Source organism: Tyto alba, unplaced genomic scaffold (genome assembly GCF_018691265.1).
Source record: "Tyto alba isolate M040663 unplaced genomic scaffold, T.alba_DEE_v4.0 Super-Scaffold_23, whole genome shotgun sequence".
NCBI classification, from domain to species: Eukaryota; Metazoa; Chordata; class Aves; order Strigiformes; family Tytonidae; genus Tyto; species Tyto alba.
Genome location: NW_024881297.1, coordinates 19,788,116 through 19,807,924, shown reverse-complemented (window position 1 = coordinate 19,807,924; position 19,809 = coordinate 19,788,116). Strand labels below are relative to the sequence as shown.

At 39.5% G+C, this 19,809-nt stretch overlaps 1 protein-coding gene across 5 annotated transcripts in view; it reads right to left on the bottom strand.

Moving 5' to 3' along the window:
* The window catches only part of PRDM5 (PR/SET domain 5), an 87,475-nt gene extending 76,215 nt beyond the window's left edge, over nt 1-11,260 (bottom strand). For all 5 annotated transcript variants that reach the window (XM_042796517.1, XM_042796518.1, XM_042796519.1 and 2 more), the window contains exons 1-2: nt 10,954-11,260; nt 5,811-5,894 (exon numbers count right to left, since the gene is read on the bottom strand). In XM_042796517.1, coding sequence (XP_042652451.1) covers nt 5,811-5,894; nt 10,954-11,046 — 177 coding nt within the window. In that variant the 5' untranslated portion in view covers nt 11,047-11,260. The remainder of the gene's footprint in view (nt 1-5,810; nt 5,895-10,953) is intronic.
* Nucleotides 11,261-19,809: the final 8,549 nt, after the last annotated feature.

Below are 19,809 nucleotides of genomic sequence, written 5' to 3'. Positions count from 1 at the left end.
CAGACATTAAGTCACCTTTGATTTCCCAGGCTAAATAATCAAATAGCAATTCATTTCATATTTAAGGATATGCAGACTTTGGCATGAGCCCAGAGCAGGTCTGATTTGGATTCATGCCTGATAACCCATGGCAAGTTATCTTTCCATTTTACTACTACACACTCAATATTTGGTCACTCACTACAATCAACACCTAAACTGCATACACATCCAAAGCATGCAGCAGACACGAGGGCACCTTAAACTGAGGTGCCTAAGAATTATCTTCTTGAGAATCAACACAAAAGGCATTACTGAACTAATTTAGTCAAATGTCTTCATTGCAAGACAAAATGCCTGACTTCACTGTCACCACACAGAGGGTTTTACCTCAAGATGAATCAGGACATCACTGAATTATGCCACATCAATAAACACCATGTCACTACAGAAGCATTCGGAAAAAAATGTGCCCCTAGTCATTGTATAAACCACCATATGAAACCCTTCACAGGCCTAAACGATATCTAAGCTGCTTGTAATGCCCATCAACAATATGCACCACTCCATCTACTAGCCTTTTACGCTGCAATGAAATTATCTCCAGATTTTCAAAATACTTCTGAAGTTGTCATGTATGCTACTTCAAAATGCTCATGAGTGCAATTGCAAACACTCTACCATGCACACCTGGCAAGAGAAGAAGAAAAAAAGACTTCACTGAAAATAAGCAGATGGTTATCTTTGCTGAAGGCAGTAAACACACTGCCTACTTTCTGGAAATCATTTTCTAAACATTTATAAACCTAAAAATCTATGTTCAAACAATCATGTAAAGAAAAGGACTGTTTTCTGCATTGCATTTTTTTTGATTAGCTGAAAACATTTTTATTGTTAATAGTATAAAACAGCTAGATGCAATACTTCTACACTCCCAGTTTCAGGCCTCCATCACAGAGTTCACTGTAGAGTAGAAATTCACATTATAACATTGCTGTAGAAAGTATTAAAATAACACTTGCAAAGGAAACATGAGGCAGTAACTGTTGATTTGCTTACTCACTAAGAAGTATTAGGACATAGATAGCGTGTGACATTTTTCTTCAAACAAAATATACAGCAACAGTTTTTCATGTTAATGAAGATCCTTCTGGTGCATGATGTTATCTGACGTCAGAGAGAACGGTTCGGAAAGTTCATTCCTAGACTTCTGTTAATGTTTTATGGAGCTTTCACAAGAAAGGTTGAACTTCATGTTCACTGGAAGGATACCCAAACCTCCTTAAGCAAATTGTGTGTGATCTTCTATAACAAGCTCAGATTAGAATGCTAGCAACTCAGCCTATCAACATGTGCTTTCTAACATCTGAAATTAAAACCCATAACTGAAGATGTCAGGCTAACATTCTCATTACTTCCTTCTCATCACCAAAACCAGAAGATCATTAAGATGTCTGTTCTAAAAGTCACTAAAATTAATAAAAAGTCCTGCACTTAACATGAATAAAGGTGACTAAATCAAACTCTAAGGGAGTCAATTAATGAAATTAAGCTAAATAAACAAACTGGTGAGAATATTAATAACTACTTTGGACATGTATCTATCCCAGTGGGTATTACTTTAACAAAATTTAAAATCTAGGACACAAACTTGCAACTGATAGGGCAATCATGTCTGATGTGTGGCAAAAGTAATTTTAAATGCAATTTGTGTAAAAATGCATCCAGATGCACTTGCCTAAGAAATGAGAAAAAATCATTTCTGAAAATTAAACAAAGACTCACACAAAAACATTAAAAGCAAACAATTTTAAATGTAAATACTACCTGAGGAGTAATGACTGGGAAGGTAGTCCTTATACAGAAAAAAACAAAGACTACATTGTTAAGAACTAGATTTCTAATATGAATTACATTAATCTTGAGATTAAAGACAGAATTCTTCAAATTAAGATTTATTTTATCATGAAACTCGGGACATAATTCAACTTAATGCCTTGCATGTAAAAGCCTTCCTATGCCAGGACCATATTTTACAGGCAAGATAGCAAAGAAAAAATACAAAAGAAAAACAAAACCACACAAAAAACACAACCAACCAAACAAAATACCCACAAACCCCATACCATTAGCTTAAAGTGCTTGACTTCTCATACCTCAATCCTAAACATTAAAGCTCTGATCTAAAGCTGGTAGTAGCCAACAGCAGATTTTCTGTTGCCTTCACTAGTTTTCAGGCAGGTTTACTGAACTGAGAACAATTATCACTGCGAAAGTGAGGAGGTAAATAGTAGAAACATAAGTTCATTTCATTTTCTCATACAAACAAACATGAACATTAGCTTCCATTGGAAGGCTGATTTCCAGAATGTTTCTGTTCTTCTTGGTTTTAATATAACAATGAAGAGAACATAATCTTGGCAGATAGACAAAAACCAACCCTGAAACATGGAAGATTCAGCATTACACGGCGTATTATGTGCCACTCAATCCTGGCCAACATTTCTTCATGGTATGTCCGAGTATTTGAAGAAGTATTAAGTCTTTCCAGCCCTCCTTGTTTTAACATTTACCAAAGTCACCACCAAAAGTGTAAGTCTGCCACAATCCGATACTAGTGAAATGAATGCCACTTTCTTGATTTAGGGACAATAAAAAAAATAAACTGAACAGATATCTTCCCTTTGCAAAGGGACATCTGAGCCTCCAGAGGCAAAAACTTCTGTGAACTTTAATACCTAAAGATTATTCTGTTCTTGCCTTAAAGCACTTGCTCTTCCAGCAAATACATATAATTTAAAATTGCTGTGCCAAGTATACTAATACAAACCAACAAAGCAGTATTTAATCAAGGTGTGTTTGTGGGATGCTAAGAATAAAAACAAAACTCTCAATTCATCACCACCAGCTAGCTGCATACTTAACTAGTACAACATGCAATTCAGTCTGAGAGATAATGACATGGGTGTTGGGGGATAACAGGGAGGTGGTTTTTTGACAGAAAGAGAGAAAAAGCACAAAGCCATCTGGACATTTTCTTGGCTTTTTATTATTACTCCTAACTATATGGTTACTACAGGTTTGGGTTTTTTCCCTTTCATATCACTTGCAAATAAAACATTTCAGCATGTAGCTCTTTTCAAAGATAACAGCAAGATCAAGGATGCTTCCCCCACTGCCCCAGATCCTCTGGAATTTGTTGACTGAGCAAGTATACATCTTTGATTTCTTCAAAACTATTCAAGCTATAGGCAGACTAGTGGTATTTGGCTATATTCAATGTAAACACAAACTGTAACATCCGCAGAACTTTAAGAAAATCATTGGACCAAATAAATTTTTTGGGTTCCATGTTTTCCCAAAGACCAAAAGAAAACATAACGTGTAGAAGTGTCTCAACATGATGTCTTAAAGATGCCAACTCACAATGCTGGTCTCGCAAAAAAATAGCTTGATCAAAACAGACCACATCACAGACCACAACTCTACAGAACTAGAAATGTATGTGGTAAACTTCCTCACAGAAAACTATTCCACAAAATTGAAGCTCAGACCCCAGGCATCACATACCAAGAAAATAAATGTTCCACTGTTAATTTTTACTTGACTTCTAGAAAGCCTCTACTACTGAGCCTTCTATCTGAAAAATACTTTTGACTGCCTTCAGACTGTAAGGTCAGGCTTTAGTGTGCCTTCATCCAGGAGTCTTCAAATTAATTATTTTTAATATCTGTGGTAGTGCTGACACATAAACTTGGCTAGTTGATGTGACTGCCTCCCACAGTATCTGGAATAACCATCTACTTGGACTGTTCAACTTTTAATTTTCTGCATTCCTGGTCTCTATTTTCAACTTAAGACTACTCTCAGCATGACTTAAATTGTATTATAAAGCTCACGTTCAGATCAACTTCAGTAAACATGAGCAACTTGGGTTCAAACATTCAGGAAGTCATAAAATTTGGTATGCAAGAATCTTTTCAAGGCTCTCTAAACTAGGTTACAATAAGATATTATGAAATGCTTTTAGAACAGCTCATAAAAAAATAATTTTCTGATTTGCTGTCAATGGGGTCATACTAGTGTCATCAGTAAATATCTGTATTTGACTTTTATTTCCTGTTTTACAGAGAAACAGATAAATCTCATTTAATCATCGCCAATGAAGAATCTGGAAAAAATCACATGACTTTCCAAAAAACTGAAATTATTTAAGACCTTCTCGTTGCCATAATCCACCCACCTTCTGAAAACCTTGTTTTAGCTCAAGTATTTTACTGATTTGAAATAACCTGCAGAAACATCATGAAAAGGCAAGTGAGCCAGGGTGTATTAACATGTATTGTATTCAGCAAACAGCTGCAATAAAAGCACATTGTATTATTTTGTTTTCAGCTGAGAAGGGAGATGAAATCAGTTGCTCTGAGTATATAACCAAAGGAGAGAAGGAAATTAATTGTCCATTCCTCCTCTCTGGGAAAGGCTATTTTGAGCACACTCCTAGATTAAAAATGAAAAACAAACAAACAAACAAAACCAAAAAAAAAGGAAAGGGGGGAAAACAAAGGCACAGGGATTCACAGAGTTGAGTTAATGCTCATCTAGGAACATTTTGCCACTCACTGTATTTATACTGACTTTTATATGTTTAATAAGATGGGCTTTTAACATTCTCTCACTCATTGTCCCAGTGTGTACAATGTTTATAGCTCTGCTAAGACTGTATCAATACTATGCTCCCTTTATTAAGCCGCTCAGCAACGTTAATGATCGAGTTTTCTTCAAATAAACATTTATTTTGTAGTAAATGCACAGATAGTTCTTTAAGCCAGATGTCAAACATGAGCTTTTCCTGTACAGTGCCACACAACATGAAAATAAAAGTCATCCTTACACCTCTAATTGCAGAAAGGTGAAAAAGTAGGAAATTAGTCCCCTTCTCAGCGTAAAACAGGACTAAATATGCATTCAATAGAAGCTACCTGGATGGGGCAGGGAAGGAAAATAGGAAAGGAATTCTGCTCAAAGAACTACAGCAGTAAAGAAAGATTACAAAGACAAAATAGAAGCACTGAAAAGCAGGAATTTATAGCAAGTTGGAAATGTTGTTATTGCAAGTACTTCTCAGTTAGTGTAATCTCAGACAGATTTTTGCTACAGGGAAACACAGCTATGACTGAAACTAGGATGGGTTAAGGACCTAATTACAAGATCTAGTATATAAACTATTGTTGCTGCCTAATACATATTTTAAAAGTTTAGAAGAGCCCTGAAACTCATTATGCCTTCATCTGCCCACAGCACCAGGTTTTTATTTTACTAAAGATCTCACAACTACAGATTGCATTACAAAGTTGCTAAAATTTAAAAACTTCACTTATACAACTGCCAAACACTAGCACAAGTGTCACAGCAGGACGCGTTTTATATTACAGCTGGAGGAAGCTATGAGCTGACACCTGTTGATCAGCATGAATCAGTATCTCAGTAACTTACAATTATCTTCCCCTATTCAAATTATTTTATTTTTTAATTATTTTCACATTTTTCAATATTTCTTCACAATGCTGTTATACTTTTGTGTTTTGCCTGACTTAATATTTTTCACACTTTATTGATTAGAAACTATAATTTGCTATTTCTTTATAAAGAAGTCGATCCTCCCTCTGCCCATAATGCAGATTTTAAAAGCAGCAATAAGTAAGAAATCTCACTACAGTATCTTTAAGCTAGGGAAAAAAAATTAAAAAAAAAAAAGTATTTGTTACAGTAAAACTTCATTCTGACAACATTTTTTGGCAGGTGTGATGATGTCACACTAGACTACTCACTTCCCACATGAGCCTGCAGTCTGTGTTCTCATCCAGTTCCTGCGGCATTCGCTTCTCCCCTGCAAAGGGGCCAAATTTTTCACCCTAAGGAATAATTATAAAAGAAAGAGAATCAGTAAAAAAAAAAAAAAAAAAAAAAAAGGCAAGTGATTTACCAAACTCCAGCAGAGGTATCATTTTATCATTTTTAGCTTCAAATGGAAAAGGACAGTTTTCCTTTGTCATCCTACTATATGCCAAGAAGGTACACAGACTTGAGTGTTCAACTTCAAGCTCATTCCCATTCTTTTCATAGCTTGGGGAATCTCTTAAAATGATACCTTTCCTTTACATGTTTATTTCCCCTTTGGGAAACAGCATTTTTCTTTATTTAAATAAGGCTGAAATTTACAAGTCAAAGTTCTTACATCTTTCATGAAGCACCTTGCAATAGACATCCAACTAAAATGTAAAGTATTTGGCAAGAACAAAGTTTACATTAGATTTATTAGCAAGATTATTTGCACCACCACTTTTTGAAGTGCCACAAATCAAAACATTGAATAACTGAGGTTTTGATCATACAGAGAGATTCATTTAAAATCGTAGGAAGTATGCACGTGTCTATGAATTAATTTAAGCCTTCATAAACAAAATTAATATGTTACACCACCTGCTAGTCATAACACATGCTGTGAAAGCATCCATTGATATGTTCTTCTGAAAGTTTTGGGTATCGCTTTTTTTTTTTTTCCTTCACAGACATCACACTAGCAGCAGGGTTAAGTAATTTAAATAGGACTTTCTTCTTCCACAGACCTAACTTCCCCCACTCCCCCTTTGCCCTTATTTGCAGCGACAAGCCCCACAAACTGGAATGCAGACTGCTATGTTCAGTATTCAGATCAAAAAACTATATATTTTTAAGCATTAGAGATTATAACTATGTAGTGAAATGCAACTTCAGTGTTTATTTAAAAATAACAGTATTTTGGCTAACGAAAGTATCAATCTTGTCCACATGTCCCTTCCCCCAGGCACATTCTCTGATCCCAGAAACAGCCTGCTACATGTTTTCCCTCTCGCTTAGTTTTTAAAGACTGCCTACAGGTAGAGCGCAGAGGAAAAAGTGGAATGGAAAACTTCAAGGATCATTCCGCTTAGAAACAACTAACCAAATTTTAAAAATCATGGTATTTAAAATTAAACCTGAAGAGGTAATAAACAAAGGAAAAGAAAATTGGCATTGCATAACAAAACAGAATCGAGGGCCGGTATTTTTTAATGTGTACAACAAATATTTCATTAGAAAAAACAGCAAAGCAGAAGGTAAAAAGATGAGAACAGCAGAAAACAACTGGAGCCCAGAGCAGTAATCGAGACACAAACATAGGCAGTGATAACAAAAACTGGCACTACCTCCATACCACTCATCATTTTGCTAATTAAACAAGGTACAAGTTCCTCCCCTGCTAGCTTCATAAACCCCGAGATTTAATACTCAAACTGAAATTTCCTTCTTTCTCCTCATGAGCAATGAAGGTGAAAACAGGTCAAGAGAGTTATATGTGTGCAGCCATCAACATTCTCATCTTACACCGAGTGCCACCCCAGCAAACATACTGCTGTCTCATAGGGGCCATGCAGGTATCACGTGGGAGGCAATTGCTTAGATCGCATTGTTTGCTTGGATTAAGGAGGAGGACAAGTCAAGATGGTGGCAAAGGAAACCTGGAAATGCTCTGGAAATGTGCGGTCCTATCTAGCTCAGTAAAGATAAGGGAGTCCCTTTCTGCTGCAGACACCTCCTGCCAGGCTGAACTGGCTTTCCCCATTCACTTCGAAACTAACCAAGTAGTTTTGGTGGAACACGGAAAGCAGCTCACTAAAATTGCTGAGCTCTATGAGAAGGCATAATCACACCTGCAGAATCTCTCATTACTCATAGCAATTATAAAAACAAAAAAAAAATCTTATTGTATTATAATCTAGATTAGTACTATAGAAAGAAAAGGAAAAAACTCCATATATTTCATGCAGAAATTATTTGAAGATGTAATGAATAAGGAACCTGAAAAAAATAGTTTCCCACACTCACTTCAGCAGTAGAATAACACTTTTTAAGACAGCATAAAGAGATTAATTTCTTTCTTAACTACTTGGAAGGCTTCCACAACCCTCACCTCAGTAATACTTTCATCCCCGCAATCCAAAGGATCCCTAGATACCTTATAAAGTACCCACAGTGTTAATTTTACCCATCACTGAAGCACACATCACCTCTGGGATGAAGCACAGCAACAGCTTAATACTTCATACTGACTCAAAACAAGAAACACCATATATCATTCATATCTCAGCTACTCCAAATCAATAAACTTCTGAAATCTGTTTAAGACCTTCTAGAAGCTCAAAACAATAGCAAATGCAAAAGGCAAGACATCCATTTCTAAATGCAAAGTAAATGTAGCATGAAGAGTAGGTGATTCAGACTTCTAAGCACTTTTTGTAGCTTCTCAAATTTGGAGGGAAAGCAGAAATTAGGTACATCAAAACCTCTTGCCTTGGAACACACTGGTCCATGGAAATAAGTATAATTATTCATTTAGATTTTCGGAGCATTTTCTTCATATATGTATTTACTAGTCCTAGTTAATATAATAAACATGCTGTCATATGCCAACATATACTGATCCAAAACATACTAAGACTTCAATTTCCTCTCTGATCAGTTAAAGTGAGACACACAACACAGACTAAAGTCAACTACAGAAATGACTCAAGATATGAAAGGTACATCATTCAAATGTCAAAAAAGCTATTTTCAACAGTTGCTTTCAAGAAGGCAGCAGTAACTAATCTTCCAGTCACAGCAAAACACTGAGAAATTTAGCAGTTCTCTGCTGATTATACCAAGGGCTTTATGATACTGGTGCTGTAATCAAAGGCCACATGTTGGAAAAAAGAAATTACAAGAAAACCACAGCTTTTGTTAAGGTAGCAAAACAAAACAGAAAGTTTCCACCTTGTATGACAGAAGTTTACAAACAAAAGCTTGAAAGCACAGCATAATGCCTAAAGGGGCAAAAGCAGATGGCAGACAACAGCAGTTCAAAATGAATTATTACCCAGTTTTGCTCACAGCAGAATTTTCAGAGGCCCACTTCATGATTAGTTAGCACTTGGAGAGTTAGTACTGCAGTTTTTGATTACAAGATCATCTGAAATGTGTGTTACTTTCAGTTAAGACCACTGCAGTGGTGTGACAGCAATGTAGAGAAAATGTGCAGGATTTCCTACCTGGCAACACAGTTGTTACTTCACAATTAAGTGTCATATTCAACACCTTCTCCCAGTCCCAAACCTCAAAGTAATTAACAGCTATTAGCTACAGCCACGAAGTGTAGTACTGCTGCCTCATCACTGGGCAGGAGAGTATGTTGAGAGCACCTCAGATGTGATTTTTCTTTCCATGGAAAAGAGTAGCGCACAGCCTAACTATATCATCTGTGTCACTTACACATCCACCCTTCCCTGAACAGCCGTGGCGACACGCAGTGCTTAGGCCTCCAACCATTTTTAGGAATACCTGTTTCAACAAATGCCTATGGAGCAACTCAGGAGCTGGTTCCTCAGCCTATCAAAAAGCAAAGTCTGCCTGTCAGACACATACTTCTGATCAGGGCTTTGCATACCACAATTGTCTGCTACCAGCACAGAGGATTCACTGCCAGAGGACAAGCCTGTAACAAACACTGTCACCAGACACTCCTAAACAAATAGATCTTACTACAACTGCTTCTGCCTTTACCTTCTGCATTCCACATGCCATACACGTCACACTTGCAACATTTCAGTTTTGCTTCACTAGGCTTCACTAGGATGTCCTGTATGACACACTCACCCTGGCTGAGCTGCACAGGCAGAGCTCTGACAGCATATACTTTGCCTTTATAGAGTTCAAAAGCAACATGGAGTAGTTCAGGAAAGGAAATGCTCTGGTTTTCCTAGCATGCAGCTCTAATGGTTCAGTTGACAACAGTGTAAAGGAATGGGACTTAGACCCTGAACAGAAATTCTGAATCAATATTGACATGCAGATGATGATTTCTATGAGCTTCACTCTAGACCTTGCTCTGCTTCTGAGGCCAGGGGTTAATATATGCTAGTAGTGTACAGCCTTCCTTACGGTGTGAACTCCCAAAGCTTTCAGTTGAAAGTTCAGAACCTCAGTGGAGAAAAATTAAGCCAAGTGATATAAAATTGTTCCCCTTTCATCCCTCGTTAACACTCAGGGACACCTTAAAAATGAGAGACCCCTACCCCATGGTGTCTAAGCCTTGTTGATGAAACCACTGAAAAATTAGGCAGCCCTGCCAACCCACTCAGAGCCAAAATCTGGACAAAGATGAAAAGCAAAACATACAGAATGCATAGAGGTGTATACTAATGCAGGGTTCATAACTGAGGCATGCCCTTATCTGTTCTAACAAGCCGCCTGGACAGCTATAATTGGGATTTCAGATAATCAAGAGACTTTCACTTCAATTACAAGGTGTCAAGGGATGTGACCTGACTGGGGTATGAGAGACCTGCAGTTCTGCTGAATCACATCTTTCACAGGCCCGGCTTGATCATCCCGAAACGACGAATTAAATCACCCATCCCAAGGCGCTCTAGGAGCAGGGAGGCGACAGGATCCTGCGGCCGACAGGCCGGTACCTCCACCTCTGAGACGCGACTGCGGTCTGAAGCCAAGCGACAATCAGGGAGGCCATCCCGCCCGGAGGTCTACCCTCATCACAGCGCCAGACACACGAGCGAAGTTAAAAGAAACGGGGGAAACAAAACAGATATTAAAAAAAAAAAAAAAAAAAAAAAAAGCCAAAACCACAAAGAGAAGCTTCCACGGACCCCCAGGGTGGCTGCCGGCCCGTCCCCGCCCCAAGCGGCAGCGCCGCGGGCACCGGGCGGCTCCTCCCCGGAGGAGCGGGAGCCCGGCCGGCCGGAGGCGGAGGCAGCGCCGACAAAGCGGCGCTGAGGTGCAGCTGGGAGCGCGGCGGCGAGGGGCGGAGGGGCCGCCCCGCTCCCCCTCTCAGACGTGGCAGCCGCTCCCCGCCGGGCCAGGCCGGGCCGCTACCCTGCTCGCCCGGCCATCACCCACCTTTTTGACTCTGCGGGCCGTGTAGAGCCCCATCCCGTCCTGCACTTTTGACGACTTCAGGGCAAACCTATCCGGCACGTACATGCCCAGCATTTTGCACCGACACGGCCCGCCGCCAGCTACCAGGGAGGAGGACTCCCGGGGACTTCCATCCCACCGGGAAAGAGGGAAAGAGAGCGAGCGAGAGAGAGACAGCCCGCCCGGGGGAGGGGGCAGGAAGAGGGGCTGGTTGCGGGGCTCCCCCGGCTCCTGAGGCAGAGGGGCGGAGCCAGCCGGCCGGCGGGGCCCCCGCCGCGCGCGGGCCGCGGGGACGGGGCGGGGCGGGGCGCGGCGGCTGCAGGGGGCGCGCGCGCCCGGCGGGGCAGCGGCCCGGGGGGCGGGACCCGGCTGCGCGCGCGCTCGCGCGCGCCCGCCCGCCCGGCGGCTTCGCGCCGTCGAGGGGTGACGGGACGGGGCGGGCGGGTTTGCTCCATCGCATCGTGTGACTGTCGCGACAGGAAAGTCGAGGCCTTCGGGTTTACAACACCGGCTGCTCGCGCCTCGGCGCAGGCCGCGGCTTCCCAAGGTGGTGGCGTGAGCCACAGAAGCAGTGTTGAAGCGCGTTCCTCGGCCGTAGCCCGGCCTTCGTTTCCAGAGAAAATGGCTCTTCGCCACCCAGTCACAGCCTTGGGGCCCTGCACCACTCGGACGATCGGCCTACGCCAGCGGGGTGGCTTTTCACTAGGGTTTGTGCAGCGCTGTAGCCTGAAGGCAGGTGTGAGAGGGAGAGAGGTGAGCAGGCGGGACTCAAACTGGAGAGATGGAGTCGACTGTGAAGCCTGAAACACAGATAGGCTTCACCCTGTCTCAGAAGTCCAGATTTCTTTTTTAATTTAATAACTGGGACCTCTCACGTCTGAAATACTGTATCTGTTGTACTTACAGATATGTCTGCTTAAGAGAATGGGGTATTCTCACCAGAAACAATACCCAAAGACACTTTAATGCTACATAACACTTTCCCTGAGCACTACATTTTCTCAAATGTCATTGGGATTTATCCTCATTATTTCTGTATTCCAGATTCAGATTCACTTTGGAAACCACATAACCCTTCACTTTGGGGGATTGTTATCAAGGGAACTCACATGGAATGCCAGAAATTTAGCAACCCTACAGGAACCCAAACAACTCTGTCCAAAGAGTACCATCCTGTATGTTCTTACAACATACCCAGCAGAGGCATTGTATTCTAATACCACACACAATCGAGTTTGAACAGGGAGAATGAAGTTACACTTCAGCAGGCTGCAAACGTGACAGCAGTACTGTTTTCTAAAAAACTACAATATTCAACCCTGAACTTCTACAAAGATGGTAAATTTCTGTTGAGATTTCAGGTTGCATCATACATAGTGTTGGTCTCTAAACTGAAGTAGCATTGTAGTTAGAAAAGGGATTTGGTTATGTATGATTGTGCAGTCAGAAACAAGTACAGAGTTATGTGAGGCAAGTAGAGGGATGTCCCAATTTGGGCTAGAATAGAGTTACTGTTCCTTTTTGGTAACTAGAACAGTGCTGTGTTTTGGACTCAGCAGTGGGTTTAGTATGAGAAGAATGCTGATAGCACTCTGATATTTTTGGCTGCTGCTGAGATTTTAAGGACTCTCTGACTCCCCATGTTGTGCCTATGCACAAGAAGCAGAGAGGGAGCACGGCCAGAGCACCAGACCCAAGAACGTCATGCTCACTATATAGAGGAGGGGTGGTCAGGAAGGAACTCTCAATTCCAGGATTGCGATTGCAGGATCTTGGTATTTCGGGATCACTAGCTGGGAACGGGCTGGGTATTGGTCAGTGAGTGGTGAGCAATTGCATTGTGCATTGCCCATTTATATTTTCTATTGCTGTCATTGTTTTCATTTTATTACCATTATTAAACTGTTTCTATCTCAACCTGCGAGTCTCCCTTTACCCCTCCAATTCCCTCCCCCATTCCCAGGTTGAGGGGGAGGGTGGGTGAGCAGCTGGGGGGTGGTTGGCTGCTGACCATGCTCAAACCATGACAAGGGAAAAGGAAAAAAGTTTTTAAAATGCTATATTTATAGATGTTTTTAAATTGTACTGCTAATATTAATAATAAGACCACTGGAGCGTAACAACCTCTTTCTCTTAGTATTCTTCCAGAGGCATTAACAGAAGTATAAACAGTAGAAGTTAAGTATTAAAAGCTTCTAGTTCCCAAAATATTAGAAAAAATTTGGATTGGTGTCACTTGGTAGGAATGAAAAAATGTCCAGGATTTTAGTTACAATAGGACAGTGACTACATCATCATAAATGTGTGTGTACTGTTTTGCATCAGTTGGATTTCTCCAGGCTGTAGGCAGACATCTAGGGAAAAATAAAATGAAAATCCTCAAACAGGGCTAGCTGAACATGAGACTCCCTTTGACAACTTTCTAATACCCTTATATATTGTGCACAATGATGCCATTATGTGTTTAGTATCTATAGTCATATGGTAGATCACAAATCTTTAAAAAAAAATCTGAACATAGGTAATGTATATTCTCATCAACAGACATGTATACACACAGATATATGGAGAGCTGCATGGTACCATTCAATATATGAGCAACTGCTCTGATCAATTAGATGAGGCACTCACTTTGACAAGAAAAAAGAAGGAACCCCACAACATGGTTGGAAGAATGACTTTGGGAATATAAATAATCAGATACACAGGTTAGAAACCTAGAGTGATAGCCTAGACACTAACTGCTAATATAGTAAAAATTAAAAATCATTAAAATGGAGTATAGAATTCTTACTTATACAGATTTATAACACCTCAAAAACAAATACATTGAACAGAGAGGAATTAAGTTGCCTGGAGCAACTGTTTCAGTCGTACGAGAAAATTAAAAGAGTAGTTAAATTTTGCTCTAAGATCCAGCTCCAAAGTTTCCATATGCATAATTGAGTATACTTAATATTTTTGTAGACTAGAATACTTTTTTGAATGAAGGCCAATCTGTTTTAATATATATCAGATTAAAATGTTGGCATCATTTTCCCTGTCTCTGACTTTTTCCTAGGGCTATGAATATTTTAAAATCATTTTCTACTTTATGAAGGCCTCAGTATTTTTCTCTTCAAATAAAAAAAAGTTGGAGGTGCTTCATTTTGAACCTTTAAAAATTACATTTAACTTCACATAGAAGAAACAGATCAGCATAATTTGCAATGCATTTACATGTTTTGGTTTTAAGCCCTTGAAGTATATAAGACTAATTATTTTCATTTATAAACTTCATCCGTTATTATTCCGACATGAAACAGAGTTATCTATCTTATTCAGCTTAAGCAAAACAGGCAAAATGCTATAGCACTGGACAAAACAGACACCAGTCTCTGTAGTGTAATGGGTGCTGTGACATTAATCTGATATTCTCAACTGCCTGGCCACCTGTACCAGCATTTATATTTTTATTTAATCAGCCATTGACCATAAGATCTTATAAATGGGCTTCATGTGCTGTTGGTGTTGGTATTTGTCCTTTCTGGTTCATAAAAGGGCCACTGGTGGAAATAAAGTCAGTCTTGCTGAGTGCAAGTCTGACAACTGCTACTCGAGCAGACGCGTATGTTACACCTGTGTTCTATTTTGTCCTAGCTGCAGATGCAAGGAGGGTGAGGTCTGAAAGGTCCAAATGAATCAAGTTGGACTGAACAAAAAGAGAAGACATCACATCATGCTGAATATATGTTGATCACTAGTCAGTGGCGAGCATGGAGCCTGGTAAGTTTCAACATAACCCTGTTTCGTATCTGGTACATATAGAACATAGGTGCATATAGCCTCCTGTAGTCCCGTTTGTTATGAACAATGTTGATTGCAAAACACACCTATGCCAGCATCACCTTCAGCTGAGGATGCAGCATACACCACTGAAAAGAATTTTCTTCCTGATTTAGCAAAGTTGTCTCTAAAGTGACCAACTGAACCAGTGAATGCACACTTCAGTTACACTGCCAATATACCAGGATTTTCTGGCATAGCAGTTGAAAAACCTAACCCCTCCTCAAAGAGCAAACATCAAGCTATAACTCATTTGCAATCTAGCACAGAGAAACTTAACGTGTTGACCCACTGTTTCTATGTTGTTCCATAGTTGCTTGTTAAAAACTACATAGAACACTAAGGAGAACCACATAGCCATCCACCAGCCTTCAGATTTGAAGTCTAATGGTGTCAGGAAGTATTTACATAGCTTCCTTGGAAAGATAAAGGTATTTTCAGAAGAAGGCTCTGATGTAGTCATGGAAGCTGATATGCCCCATATAAAATTCCATGGCAGAAATCCGTGTGTGGTGACAAACAAAATAATTACAAGAGTTTCTTGTCTGGAGTTACAATACTTGTTGCAACATCATACCAGAAGCATAGTATGATACTCCCTCCACCCAAGGAACAGTTAATTAGGGGTCATATTTAATATCACGTCACATTCTAAGAAACAAAAAGATTTAAGACAAAAATGGTCTTCAAGATTCCAAAAGTAAACAGGCCAACCACGGAAGTATCTGGCAGCTTAGAAGGAAAATGTGTTCTCCAGAAGAAAGGATGGCTCTTCACAACTAATCCATTGTTTAGACAGTGCAGTATCATCCCTAAAGGTTTTCGGGGACTTCACGTTTCTTTCCTCCTGCCCCTCAGTCAATTGGACTGAAAGCAGAGGCAGAATTTTTTTATCCTTTTAAGGGTTCTTGTATCCTTAAGTATTAGATTATTAGCTTTTGCAACATGCATAGCAATACCAGCATTTGATTCTGGCAACTGACAGATCTGAGAAAGGGTGTTGTTCATGATAATGGCTCCCCCTTCCCAGATTGTACATTTAGTGGTCCACAAAACATTTCTGCACTGCAGATGAATCAAGTTTACAGCTACTGTTCTGAAAACTTCCTTCCTGGATCTATATATCTCTTTTCCAACCCCACTGACTTCCTCTTAGCCTGGAAAGATCAGAAGCAGCATTGTAAAAACAATCTTTGACTTACCTGCATTGTATCCTATTTACAGGACACTTTATAATATTGTCAGATTATGTCCTCTTTGTTCACGTGTATCTGAATATTTCCAGTGTGCAAATAACTTTAGCTTTGGCGAGGTATGCAAAGGTTTCAGGCAGGTATTTCCCTGGAATTTGCCAAACCCATATCTGACAAGGTACAAGGTCATTAACTTTGTATGGGATCACTGTTCTTTTTTTCATTGTAAATGACCTTCCAGACCTTCTACACTGCAGTATCTGGACAAGAATGGAGAAAGGTCTTTGCAATTTCTTATTTTGCATTGAAGTTTTCAGGAAGCGAAGGTTTCAGCTGTTCTAATGACAGAATCTGGGTGGAAGATGGGAAGAGGAATAGCATACTGATCTCGGGGTTTTTGTTCTTCTCTCAATTGTAGAGTTCAGGCTAAAAAAAATTTTCCCCAAGGAAACCAAATATATAAGGGAAAAAGCTTCTCCTTCTTTAAAGGCAATAGCAGCAACTATGGTATACAATACTGACAAGCTAAATATGAAAACATATTGCTTTTGTCCGCACAACATGCCAGTACATGCAGGTACAACGACTCTTCTACTGTTTCTGAAAACAAATGCAAGAAGTGTAATACTCTCAAATTAAGGATTTAGAAACAGAAACAGCAAATTAAGTAGCAGAGCTTCGTAAGAGCTGTGTATGCCTTTAAAGTCTGCCCTGTTTTGGGGACAGTGGCACCCTTGCTACTAGTAATCACCAGCCACAGTGACTCTAAGTACCTAGAACAAATTGTGTTGACACAGAGTCAACTTAAACCATATGTTATACTACCAACTAAAAACTCAATCTCTTATATCTAAGACAAACTACTTTCCTAAATAATAATGTGCCTTTTAAAAATACAACAATAAGGCCCACCTACTCAGTGTCTCGTTTTTTTTTTTTTTTTCCCCCAGTTCTAACAGTATTTGTTTTGTCTGTATTTTCTGGTGATGTGAAAAACTGAAGCTATTCTTTCCCTAATGCACTTTGATTTGCTGAGGAAAATTCTTTTCAGAGCTATTTTTAAGCACTGCTTTATTTTTTTGTGGCTTGCTTTTTTTTCTACACTGAATCTTTCAGAGTTTTTTCAACTCAGTAAGCATTCTAACCTAAAAAAATACTTCCTCACCAAGTCTCTCTTCTAATCAATGCACAGTTGGATTTTTGGGTTTTCTGTAAACCAATACAGACTTGTTGTGTTGCAATACTCAAGGTCATGCAAAGCAGTAAGTGGTAAGATGAGTTTTTAATTTATGTCTTTTTCTTTGCTTACTTGTACAGAGCAGTTACTGTCAAAGTTCCTCAGATATGGAAGTTAGCTCCAGGATTTCAGAATTAAGTATTTTTTCCTTCCCCTTTGAAAATATTAGAATACATACATGTGTTTGCATTTTCACTCCCAAGATGATTGCATATTAAGTGTTCACTCCCATTGTTTCAGAGGCTTTTAAATGAGAGTTTAAAAAAAAAATCTTAAGACAAATTTTAAGTGAATAAATACCAGATTAATAATTCATGTTTCATAGTGATGTATAAAGTAGTGACCACTTAATTAATCCACATCATATGAGCTAAAATAAGCAGAATATAGTTTGACTGTAGTAGATTTTTGCTGCTGTCTTGCATGACAACTTCACATATGCAATATAGGAAAGAAGTCTAAAGAGCTAGTAGATAATGATTAAAAATACTGAGTAGCAGTAACTCACTTTCAGATAGCAGGCTCTGCCTTGAGTCCTGTCGTGTTTACATTTTTATCTTGACAAATTGAAGGTGTGATCTGATAAAACAGGTTGCAGTTCAATAGTGAAAAAGATCTCATAGCTACAAAACATAAGCAAAAGTGATAGAGAATACAATTGCATAGGTAGCAACTCTTTAGAAAACATACTGAAAGCAATAGGGGGTTTTAAGCTGAACTCAAGTCAAAGTCATTATGCTGATGTAAAAATATAGTACATACTCTTAATTATACACCGGAGCATGAAAGACTGCAAGATGAAAATGATCTTCAGTACTGATTCGGCCTCAACTGGAGAACTGAATTCGAGGCATCCCATTTCTAGAAAAAAGTGGAACAGCAAAGTTCCAGCACATTTTTTGTCAAGAAAAAAAATCATGCCAAGTATACCCTATTCCTTTCTATAGCCATTACAAGCTTTATAGACAAAGGAAGAGTAAATTCCAGATGATAACCTTAGACACTGATCAAAAGTCCAGTAGGTATGGCCTTAGAAGAAAGATTGAAGACATGCAAGTGTTTTGTCCAGAGAACAGAAGACTTCTGCATATGTAATGATAGCCTTCAAATATATTACAACTGCTTTAAAGAGAATTAGAAAAAAACTTTTTTCTTTTAGCAGCCACTACAGACACGAGAAGAATGAATAAACAAATTGAAGCAAGTTAGAATTTGGACAATGAAAATACTTCCTAAATGAGCAAAGTATTTGCACAGACTGCCTAGCGAGGTCACTGGGCTTTCATCAACAGGGGTGTCAGAGGCTAGTCAAGCACACAAAGTGATGCAAGCACACAAATTGACACAAGCACAGCCAGTGTGTGACATAGCCCTACAACAGATGATTTTGAGCTCTTTTCTAGTCCTGTTTCCTGTGATTCTATGAGTTTAAAGTGAAAAGTGATGGCAGACAGACACATAAAGTATCAGTACATAGAGAAGAAATTTGAGGTAGTTTTCCAATACCCACCAAGGACCTCAGACCCCAGCTTTCTACCTTTTCTGATTTGACCTGGTTGCTTTTTCTAACCCCTCCTCTGTTGTTGGTGTCAGTAGGGCAGCTTTATCTGGGAAAAATATAAAACTCTCCAGCTTTCATAGCTCTGGCAGTTTGCTCAGATTCAAAGGGCTTTTCAACAGGCTGATACAAGAAAAGCATGTTGAGGGTTATTACACTGATAGAAGCTGTGTCTAGGTAAAAGCCTCCACGTCTCAAATACCTGGAGGCTAGACAAGTACATAGGGGCAACACTGTGCACACTTGACAGTCATATAATTTCTCCAAGACACCTGCTATTGGACAAAGCCATGGAGTGACCTCTGTTATACTCACTTGTTATCCTCCAATATAAAAGAACCCAGAAAAACATGAAGCTGGGGAATCTTGCAAACACAGAAGTCAGACCACAAAACTCCAAAATACTTCTTTTAAAACATTTAGTGTAAGCCACCTTCATTGTTTTCTTCAGTGACAAAAATGGACAGAATCACTTTAGGCAGTAGCAAATGAACTCCTGGGCCACATCCTAAGTCATTCTAAAAGTGTCTTCCTCAGCTCAGTGATATCCTATTTCAGCTCAAGAGTGACTTCCTAAACTGATCTCACCTACCCTATTTTTCCTGTCAGCCTCTTCAGGATCAGCTCACTCATTTTCCTTCACTAATGGAAAGTGACTTTCCAGATCCAGCTTCTCCCTGGTGAGCTAGTTCCTTCAATCCTAACCATTCACATACATGCCCCATTGCATAAAGGTCATACCTTCTCAGGCCCCATTTCCCATTAGGTCTTGCACTAAGTTGATCATATGCTCCTTCTGGGAGCAATAAGTCTTAAACTTACCTACTTCCTCTCCTACTTCCAAGCTAATCTTGAGAGGGATCTTCATGTAATACGAGCTTTGTCACCAAGCTGATTCCTACTCAGTGCAACTATTTTTATTTGTTGAAAAAACAGAAATTAAGCTTCCTTTCAGTACCTACTCTGTGCCTGTCATTTAACTTGCCATATTTGGCAGTCCAGACACACAATAAATCCTTTATAAA